General features: G+C 42.9%; 1 protein-coding gene across 2 annotated transcripts in view; it reads left to right on the top strand.

Moving 5' to 3' along the window:
* Positions 1-8944, top strand: part of ap4b1 (adaptor related protein complex 4 subunit beta 1) — an 11813-nt gene extending 2869 nt beyond the window's left edge. For both annotated transcript variants that reach the window (XM_027288868.1, XM_019255189.2), the window contains 10 exons: positions 1-7; positions 1228-1513; positions 2411-2509; positions 3545-3656; positions 4011-4094; positions 4305-4408; positions 5553-5760; positions 5841-6155; positions 7778-7930; positions 8128-8944. The exon at positions 1-7 is cut by the window's left edge and continues 141 nt beyond it. In XM_027288868.1, the coding sequence (XP_027144669.1) occupies positions 1-7; positions 1228-1513; positions 2411-2509; positions 3545-3656; positions 4011-4094; positions 4305-4408; positions 5553-5760; positions 5841-6155; positions 7778-7930; positions 8128-8627 (1868 nt within the window). In that variant the 3' untranslated portion in view covers positions 8628-8944. The remainder of the gene's footprint in view (positions 8-1227; positions 1514-2410; positions 2510-3544; positions 3657-4010; positions 4095-4304; positions 4409-5552; positions 5761-5840; positions 6156-7777; positions 7931-8127) is intronic.
* Positions 8945-10851: the final 1907 nt, after the last annotated feature.

Raw genomic sequence — 10851 nt, 5'->3', positions numbered from 1 at the left:
TGAACAGGTTGGCTCAGAGATCTGTGTCATTAAACAAAGCACTGAGGTTACTGGCTGCAGCGCTCTCACTCAGTACTGGACCAGATTCAGAACCCGTCGTCCCTGTTGGTCATTTTGACGTCAAAACAGGGGAAGAGAAGGTCCATGTTGAAAAACACAGCAGTACCGAGCATGTCTCTCTGTGTGTATACATCGACTGTTTATCTGCAGAAAGTTAATCAAATCAGCACAGCCAAATTGCTTCCTAACAACAGGAAAGCATTAGGGAGAGCAATCAGATGATTCATATCAAGTCACTGCAGGTTCTTTTCTTTTGAGATATTTCCTTTCAGCTTTCCCAACTACTTTCCAACATTTGATATTAAGAATTATCATGTATGTATGTATGATATACAGACAGTGGTAGAAAGTACGTACCTACATCTACTCAACTACTGTACTTCCATGAAAAAAGGAACCAACATTGGTTTAGTCCATCTCTCATTACGTTCTGACCTCCTTATCCTGACTGTGACTCTGAGCCCTAAGCTGATTGTTGCCTACAGAAGATGTTTAAAAAGACTCAGCTCTGTGAGACTGTACTCACAGCTAAATGTTAACATCAGCATGCTTAAGCAAACAAAGCAGAGGTTCTCAAACAGGTTGTCTGCATCTGATTTGCATCCCGGCTCCATGTGAAGTTCAGTATATGTGTGTGTTGCAGGCGATGGTGCCTCGATTGGATTTGTTTATGTGTAACCTAAAGAGGACTGGTCTTCAGCGTTGGAGGCAGGGCTTCTCCCTTTTTACAGAAACTTTTCAGTGATGCATGAAGCCGAAAAAAGTTGTTTTTCATGCATAAAGTTACTCAGATCTTCCACATATGTTTCCACATTGTGGGGCCCATAGAGCAAGTGCACTAGAGACTTATCCTGGTTGAGCCCTCCTCTCACTCGAATCTATTTGGCTGCACTATTACATCATTTTGATTTAATAGTGCAGTAGTGTGTGTGGCACATTCTGCACTTTCCACATTTAGCTTCAGTAAGCGATGGTTGCTTTTGCATATGTGTGACTGAAACGACAACTTCTGCAATATGAAGCCAAACGTCAAAGTGTCAAAAACTGCATGTCCTAAAATTCAGTTGATTTCTAGAGAATTCTCTGAAATCACCATGAATGTTTTGTGACTCTCCATCTAATAGTTGAGATATTTCTGTCTACAAGTCTCTGTATCTGTCACGGCAGGCTGAAGGACTGTGATGTTTGGGGTCAGTGTGAGGTGCTGAGGATCCTCCAGCGTTACCAGCCTCAGTCGGAGGACGAGCTCTTTAATATCCTGTCCCTGCTTGATGCCTCCCTGGTCAGCCCCCACCCACCAGTCATGGCTGCTACCCTTAGCCTCTTCCTCAGCCTCTGCTCCAGCCTGCCTGCTGTCAGTCTGGCAGCCCTGGAGCGAGTGCGTGGGCCTCTGCTGGCCGCCTGTGGGAGCACATCCAGAGAGATGAGGTTCACTGCGCTCTGCCACATACAGGTCAGTGTGGATCATTCAAATGTCGAGCCTGTGAAAATGAGGGCCTTCAATGTTTATCATGCGTTTTAAAGCCACTGTAGTTTCTCCCTCATACTAGGAAGGAATGGATGAGCTGCAATTAGCAACTACAGCACTAGATCTAGAAGCCACACTGCTCCACACTGCTCCTTTTAAATAGAGTTAGCTTTCCAACAAACCTAAAAGAATTCTTTCAGTCTTTCATACATTATGAATATTATGCATCTTTCAAGGCCAGCAATTTCCAATTATGTAAAGCCATTGAAAGCCACAATGTAACTCCTTCATCCCTCCGCCATCACACAAGTATTCAAACTCCTTTCTACACTTTGTCAACTCATATTTACTCATTTATTTTACTCACTTATTTACTCACTTTCATTTTAAAGCAAACCTTGTCAAATCTTTACACAACAACAATGCACAGTTGTAGTGTTCTTGCATTCAGTGCACGGTGTGAACAAGCGTTAATTAGAAGAAGAATAGGACGACCAAATGCCTTAAAGAAAAAGTATAAATTAATGTTATTTTATTAATGTTAAATTATGTTCAGCCAGATGTGTCAAAAGTTTGCACTTACCTGCTTTCTCCTTTTATTTTTGAACTACTCTACATATTACATACATACAGTATGCAGTAAACACCTCTGAGGACGAGAGACGAGAGCCAATGCAAATGTTCAAAATCTTTTGTTTGTCTGACAGACAGCACTGTTTGCATAAGAAAGCCAGTCGTGTGTGTGTGTGTGTCTGTTTGTGTTAATGTGCTGAAGGCAATTATAATCTGGTTGATTAGATTATTTGTTTGTGGATATGTCGTGTCAGATGTTTGTGTTGATACAGTTTAAGAAATGAAATTGTGTCTTTTGTCTTCTTCTAGTTGCTGTTGCGTTCTCTTCCTGGCCTGATGGGGGCGCACTACAAACGGTTCTTCTGTGGCTACGCTGAGCCAGCCTACATCAAGCAAAGGAAGATGCAGGTGATTCATCTTTTCTTCTTCATTATGCTGAGCTGAACTCAATTTGCTGCAATTTGCTGTTTGTGTAAATAAAGTTTGTTTCAAAACTAGAATCCAAACAAGTGATGCCGTAAACTTCTTTCTTTAGCAGACTGTACGCTGGCTTACTACATTACTTATGATCCAAAACTATTGAGTTGACAACTTTGTTTTGCTTTGCTAAACATTAAGTGGGCTGTTCATCATCATCATCATCATCATCATGGAACAGATATGCAGATATGTTTGCATTCATTCTGCTGCTTTATGTTTAGTTTTAACAAACTAAAAAATAATGTACCTCAAATGCAATTCTTATTCATTCATAAGTCAAATGACAAATTACAAAGTACATTCTTTCAATAATGCATGAGTTGGATCAGAAGAGTCTCTGCTGGATGCCTGGCAACGTCTGCTCCCAACAGTCTTGTGTTTTTTTATCAATTAAACAAATGAGATTGAACATAATTTGAACTTAATTAGTGAGCTTCAGAAGTACTAGCTGTTTCCCCCTGTCTCAAGTCTTCATGCTATGCTTGAATGAAGGACCTGCGGTAACTCTCCTCCTTACATGGTGGGAGCAGCAGCCTGTTGCTGAAGCAGCTGTTTAAGCCCCCGACAGTCTCCTGCAGGAGCATCCTCCTCTCCCCACATCCTCTATGGAGTCTAGGGGGGTCCCCATACAAATTCCTTGTATGTGTAAAATCGTACTTGGCAATAAACCTTTTTCCGATTCTTATTCTGAGAACTTTACTCCATTAATGTGCTAACAACTTGTGGAGAACAGCTGATTTATCGCTCCTGCAGTGCTGGTTAAAGAAGTTGGAAGGTTCAGAAAGTTTTTGACAGTTGAGTGTTTGGAGCTGGACCCATACGAGGGACTAACAGTGAGGATATCTCTGCGTCTGCTGCTTCACTTTTCACTGATTTTTGCAACTTTCTGGAAGTGCAATACTAAATTGAGCACCCAGGATTAGCACTACAGGCCACTTTAACAGTGCTGTATTTTTTTTGCAGGTGCTGGTGGAGCTGGTGAATGATGAGAATGTAGCAATGTTACTAGACGAGCTGAAAGGATACTGCACTGATGTCAACACTGACACTGCCCAGGCTGCAATCTCAGCCATAGGTAAATAGATACACCCCACACACACCCCAGCACGCACGCTCCTAGTATTATGTGGCAGTGCAATGCACACACTACATCTTTATTACAAGACAAACACGTGCAGTTACATCCACATCCACCCAGTGACTTACCTTCCTCTGTGGTAGTATCATATTTCATTCATACTAATACAGTTCCTGTTTCTTTGACTTTACACATGATCTCAAATATAACTGTCAACATCATAAAGATTCATAAATCTTGAATCTTACATTTAGAATCCCGAAGCATTTCAACTCTTTGAAATCTGATCATCAGGATGTTGATTTACCAACACACTCTCACTCATATCCTGTGTGTATGGACTGGGTGCAGGTCGAATTGGACGGAGCTACAGCGACAGCTGTCTACAGATCCTGACCGGACTGCTCGCACTCAAACAGGACCACATCACTTCAGGTAAAAGTGGTTACCTCCACGCATACACATCACATGCTGTGCTGTGAGTGTACAGCTGCTACATTTAATGACTGTTAGATGAAAGAGTCATTTCATCATTGTGTCACCACCAGTGTGGCACCTACTTTCTGTATGCTCTTCCTCCAGGACATCTTTCAATCTTTGTTTCTCTCTCTCTCTCTCCCTCCCTCCCTTACTTCCACTCCACAGCGGTGGTGCAGACAATGCGCGACCTGGTCTGGGTGTGTCCTCAGTGTAGCGACACTGTGTGTCTGGCTCTTGAAGGCTGTGAGGAAACGCTGCAGGATAGCCAGGTCAGAGTCCATCAGCCACTGCAAACTACAAAAGTGTCTGTTAGATTTCAGATTTTTCTGTTGGGTGACTGCTGAACATTTATCTCCATGACTATCTCTCCGTGATAGATGTTCACATTTTCTGTTAAATGAATTTCCCCGCTATGAGAATGTATTAAACTGTATTTGTTCTGTATTACTGCACATCACTAATTTTTCATCAGTAAATACAGGCCATGAAATCAGCAATCATCGTATGCAGGTTATCGTTTTCTGTAGGCTGCAAACTTCTGATTATGTTGTGTAACTGAATTGATGCAGAAGCTTCAGCGTCCAAAAGAAATCACTCCACTCTACTCCACCTTTAAGTGAAATGACTCATTCCACTATGTAATGTAGTAAAGGTAGATTTAATTTTTGAATGAACAGATCATCGAGTAGTGTTTAGAAGCTGTTTGAATATGAATGATTAACCGACCATCTTTCTTCCTCATCCACCAACTGCCATTCCTGTTCGATTCTGGAAACACCACTTTGCATTTGTTTAAACAGACGTTTTTAATTTTCATAAACAAAACTGGGAAGGACAAGAGTCGACTAGATAAACAACAATGTTTGTTAAATGTCACATTTCACTCAGTGAAAAGAAGCGTTCAGAGCTTTGGTTTAAAGCTACAACACAATTATGTGTTGACTCTGGTTGGCTCGCATGAACACTGCAGAGTGAGAAATATGCATGACAGAACAAACATAAATGGACATAACTCGGTGGCTGCACACAGCCACGAGCCAGCGAGTCCAAATGAACAACATGAAACTCTTTAACTTAAGCAGAGGATGAAACTTTCATGTTTTCATGCAGGGAAGTTTCCTGGAAGACATTTTGAATATGTGATGGTCTGATTTGTTTATGTGGGTCATATCGAGGCATTATAATCATAAACTGAGACTGATACTGATTATTGTGAGCATGTCCGATGTTTACTAAACTTCCCTGTACATAGAATTCATGCACAAAGCATGTATAGAACGTTTGAGGAAATGTTAGAACTTCTGTGTTGGCTTTACTTTGTCACGAACAGAGCAGTGTACCATGGGCAGAGATCTAATCAGCTACTGAGTGTTCAACTGAATCATTTGCATCCATCTGCTCATTCTCCATTAGGGCAGGCAGGCCTTGCTGTGGCTGCTGGGCGTGTATGGTGAGCGAGTGTCCAGTGCTCCCTACACGTTGGAGGTGTTCATTGATGGAGTGAGGTGTGAGGCCTCTTTGGGGGTCAAGATGGAGCTGCTGACGACCACCATGAGGCTGTTTTTGTGCCGGCCTGCTGAGACGCAAGACATGCTCGGAAGACTGCTGCACTACTGCATAGGTGTGTGTATGTATGTGTATGTGTGTGTAAATGTGTGAGAAGAGAGAAAGAGATGACCCTGTCACTCACTTGTTTTCCAGAGGAGGAGACAGACATGTGCGTACGCGACCAGGCGCTTCTCTACTACCGCCTGTTGCATTGTGGGATAGGAGAGACGCGAAAGGTCCTCCAGGGTCGGAGGTCAGACCCTTCCCTGGGTGTTCTGATTGGCCGCCCCGCGGAGCCCATCAGCCAGTGGGCACGCAGTTTTAACACTTTAGAGCCACTGAGGCAGGGAACCATAGAGATGGAGTCAGCCAGCAGAGGAAGCCCAGAACATGTGACCTTTGAACCCAAGACTAACACTGACCTCTCAGACACACTGAACTGTAGCCAAGTGGAGAAGGTTCATTCAGGTGAGTGTATATCTCTGTAGTGGATCTTACAGTGAAGGTTCAAAAATCCCATCTACACAGATTAAAGCTGCTATGTATGCATATATGTGTGTGTCCTCACAATCCTCCAATCCTCATTTCTCTTGTGGACCAGTTTAAGATGAACAAAATGCAAATGGGAATCTTCTGGTAGATTGTTTGTGGATCCAATGATAAAGATAAAGATGCATAAAGAATACTTAGGAACTCAGAGCAGTTTTAAAAGTCTCTAAGAAGAATGCATGCCATTTACCATTATACCAATAAAGGTTAAAATATCTAAAAAAAAGAAATGTTTAATTTCAGGGGCTTTGCTGTCTTTGAAATGTCTTACTTATTTTAGCCACCATGGATCCAAGATGACCAGCATGGTAGAGTTTTCTAGTTCAATGAATTCCCTCTTTTGTTTCTCTAAGCTTCAAGTCTTTCATATAATTTATAGATTCATATTTTCAGTCATCTATCAGCAGGATTTTCCTTCTTGACTGATGTTCCAGATAATCCATTTTTGTAGACTGATTATTTATGGAAGTTTCGGTGATCAGCAAGGCTGGATTCTTTTTCAGTACAATCCAAGTCTGCTTGTGAAAAGTTGAGGCTAGCTTCTTAAATGTCTTCAGGCAAGTCCAGCACGTGTTTAACAAGCCTGTGCATGCAGGCAAACAGAGAATCCACAATCGTTTGTAAACTCCATTTGACTGACTCAAAGTTTAGGAGCTTACTGAACAAAGTAAGAAATGAATTTGATCAGCTTATGTTCTTATGTTACATGTGTGGGGTTGCTGAGTATACCTGGAGTCAGTGCAGAGTGTAACCTGAGGACCATGCATGTGAAAATGACACATGTTCTTTTTTTACAAGTAGAATATATATATAGCCCAGGTTCTGGCTGGAAACACTGGTAAACACTGCTTTGTACTGCAGCATATTACTGGTATCACGACCTAAAGTTTTATTTTGTTACATCATGAAACGTTTTATATTAAACATTTTGGGTTAGAACAGTAAGATTCACATTTATTGCTACATCTGTGTGTTTAATCTTTTTTTTTTTAAAGGTCCAGTGTGTAGGATTCAGTTGCACATCACCCTCACCTTCCTGGTGTAAAGGAAAAACAATATTTAAAAGGGCCATGTCTAGAGTCACTATTTAGTTCTTTAGTTATTCCACATCTGCCTTATTCTGAAAATAAAAGTCCCCAAATCTTACACACTGCAACTTTAACTTTTTATTTGAATAAATGCACGTGTTTTAAAAAAAAAGAACCTTTAACACAGTAATGTGTGCAGTACATAGAGGGGTCTGAATACTGAATCCACTGCAGCTTACTTATCTCTAATGTGATACTACTGAGAGAGCCACAAATCTCTCCATGCCACCTTAAATGGGTCCACATTGATCAGGCTTACGTACTTAGGTTGTGCTATTTTTGGTCAAAGAATGTTTTTGTCCTCAAGGTTAAGGTCCATTTCTTGGAACGCAGTGCCAACTTTAAATCACAAATCTCTTCCCGTGGCACTCGTCCTAACTCTCTATCTCCCTCCCTTCTTCCCTTTCCTCTGTCCCTGCATCCTTCCCCTCATTCTTCCATGTCCTCTTCCAGACTCAGACAGTGCCAGTCGGCGTACAGACTCCTGTGCTGATGTCTTGGCTTCGAGCGTCGCGGTCGCCCTCAGTTTGTCCCTCTCCCCGGCTCTCAGCCCAGAGGAGTTTGAGCGCCTGTGGCTGCAGCGACAGGCTTTGCATTCTGAGCAAGGTAATGACATAGAAGGAGACTCTTCTTCTTCATGGGCTGAGATACCTGCTTAACAGGAGCAAATGACAGGAGCCTGCCTTAAAAACTCATTTCCAGTAGTGAAATGTATCATTGTATTACTCAAGTACTAAAGTAAAAGTTGAGTATCAGTTTCTCTGACTCTTTGTTGCTTCTTTTCTTTGTTTTGTTGTGGCTAGGCGCTGAGAAAATGGTCGAGGAGGAGGATTATGTGTGCTTGGAAGCGTGGTTCCATAGCACTGCAATACCTCACTGTTCACCACAAAGCCTTCAGGCTGGATTGCAGCTAGTAAACATTCAGACTCTGGCCTTCACGCCGCCTCACACTCTTCCCTGGAGGGTCTACCTGTACACACATGCCCAGCATGGGCACTCCGGTGACGCACCCCGCAGCACACTCATACTGGGGGAGCTGCTGCACACCGGAGAGGCGAATAACAAGGCAGGGGCAAAGAAAGGCATGTGTGACGGAGAGGTGGGCGTAGAGGGAATGCAAGCGGAGCGGGTGAGAGAAGGAGTGCAAACCACAGATGACGGGCTGAGTGGGAAAGAGTCCGTGAGAAAAGAAGAAGGAGTAAAAGTGACTCTCAAGCAGCAACCAAGAGATGACCAAGCTCTGAAGGGGTTTCTCTCTATCCTTAAAACTGTACTGCACACACTCTCCTCAGAGAGGAACTAAACAGACGCGTCATTGCTCTGAATATCCGTACAAAATGCTGAATGACCACAACCACAACTGTGAAATAGAACCTCCACCCTGAAGGTGCAACCCTCGCTTTGCAAAGTCGTCTTAGTCAAACCACAAAGGAACACGCATGGCACGTAAATGAGCGATGGAGCCGCGCGCACACCATCATTTTCACACATCCCTTGTGTTAGCTGACTGTAACAGAACTTTGTCACGGCAGCCTCGAATGGTGTTAAAGACGTTAGTGATACAACAAACAAGAAATAAACTTCTTAACCTCTAAAGTCAGTTTCTTCACAGTCCGGAGGTGTAGCAGATAAAAGAATAGTTGAGGTTACAGTAGGTGGAGTTTGGCCTGATGAGGGCACTACGGAGGACTGCACCCACTGCACCAAAATGAACAGAGAGAGAGAGAGAGAGAGAGAGATGGTAGTGTTTACATACAAACACATGTCCTGATGGAAATAAACACCTCACTCGTTCACAGGATGCAGGGTTGGACAGGAGCCCTGACACACACCTGTGTGATGATTTCTGTGCTCCACTTCAACCAACACATGCATTGACCCCTGTGCTGCAGAGCACTGTATCATTGCCTCGAAGGAGCGCTTTAAATATAGATTTTTATTTGTTGTCAAAATATGTTTCCCCATCTTTAATAATCTCATGCTTTCTGAATACCCTTAAGGTAAACACTGAACACCAGTCGTGTGTGTAAGTGTATCAGTGACTTCCAGATGTCAGGCCTCACCCTTCCCTGCAGTTTATCGTACAGATGTTTGGGGGCTGTCACTGTATAACTGCTGACTGAAAGTAAATGCTGACTGGTGTGGAAATGTATAATAATGTTTGAATTAAAATAGATGTGTGTTAAATGGATCTGGGTAAGTATAAGGTCACACAGAGTATATTGCTTTTGAGTGTTGTGTAACTAGTATAAGTGTTTTGCAGGAGTTGCAGGTTCAAGGCCTACACACAGAGAGAGAGACGAGCAGATAAGCAGAGAAATAGGAGACTCCCCTTGGTTAGAACTGAAAGCAGACACAGAACATCTTACTATTGTGGATTATATTATCTGAAGTGCCTAATAATCATTTAAAGATATTAAACTGTGTGATTATGTTGAACTATTGCTTTTAAGAATGTTGTATAACCAGCAGAGTGTTTTTGCAGATTACAGTTTGTGTCTGAGTGCAATCCCACGCCTGAGGTATGTGTGTGAGCACGACTAGAAACTGTTACAAAGAATCTAGGCACAGAGTGTACCCAAGGACACGATGGTCTGAGAAAAGAGCACACACGTCTCACTGGCTCTGCACCCACAACATCAGACTAAAGAGTTAGGAGGCATGGTAAAGCGAGCCCTGGGACAGCATTTATCACTCTCGAACAAGCATTAGCTTACGCAGCAGAGCTAGCCACGCCAAACTACCACCTACCTTTCCACCTAGATGTCTCTGTAACAGAAAACTGCATGAATGGTATTCTGTTCCAGAGAAAAGGGGGAGATAGGATAATACTGATGTACAATAGTGTAATGCTAGACAACATGGAAAAGACACCCACAGTGCACACAACACGCGGCAGGGATAGCAAAGCTAATACAAAAAAACTGCACACATAGTAATGGGTCACCAGTTAAACGTCCTGACAACACATAGTGTGGTGGCTTACGTCAACTCAGAGACATTCACAGCTAGTGACGCAAAAAGCAGAAAGACTGGAAGGACAGAAATCAGCACAGAGAGCAGAAAGAGTGGCAGTCATTGAAGCACTCAGACTAGGAGAAGGACAGGAAGTCAACATCTACACAGACTCAGCATACGCAGCAGGAGCAGTGCATGTAGAGTTAGGGCAGTGGTTGAGAGCAGGGTTTCTGACAGCCGGTAACAAACCAATCAGACATGAGACTGAGATGAAAGAATTGGCAGAAGCATTGTTGCTTCCCAAAAAAGTAGCAGTCATAAAATGTAAAGGACATAATACAGGGACAGACAGAGTGACACAGGGAAACGACGCAGCCGACCAAGCAGCAAAACAACAGCAGGGTACATAGACAGGGCAGAAAAGACTGTACTTATGTGTTCAGAGACTGAGCTACAACCAGAAATCGACATGACCAGAGTAATCGAACTGCAAAATAAGGCGTCTCCCCAAGACAAGTCACTGTGGAAAGCCAGAGGGTGCACAGAGACAGACGGACTATGGAGAGGAC

Source organism: Larimichthys crocea, chromosome XV, assembly GCF_000972845.2.
Source record: "Larimichthys crocea isolate SSNF chromosome XV, L_crocea_2.0, whole genome shotgun sequence".
NCBI classification, from domain to species: domain Eukaryota; kingdom Metazoa; phylum Chordata; class Actinopteri; family Sciaenidae; genus Larimichthys; species Larimichthys crocea.
This window is presented reverse-complemented; position numbering and strand designations above follow the sequence as displayed.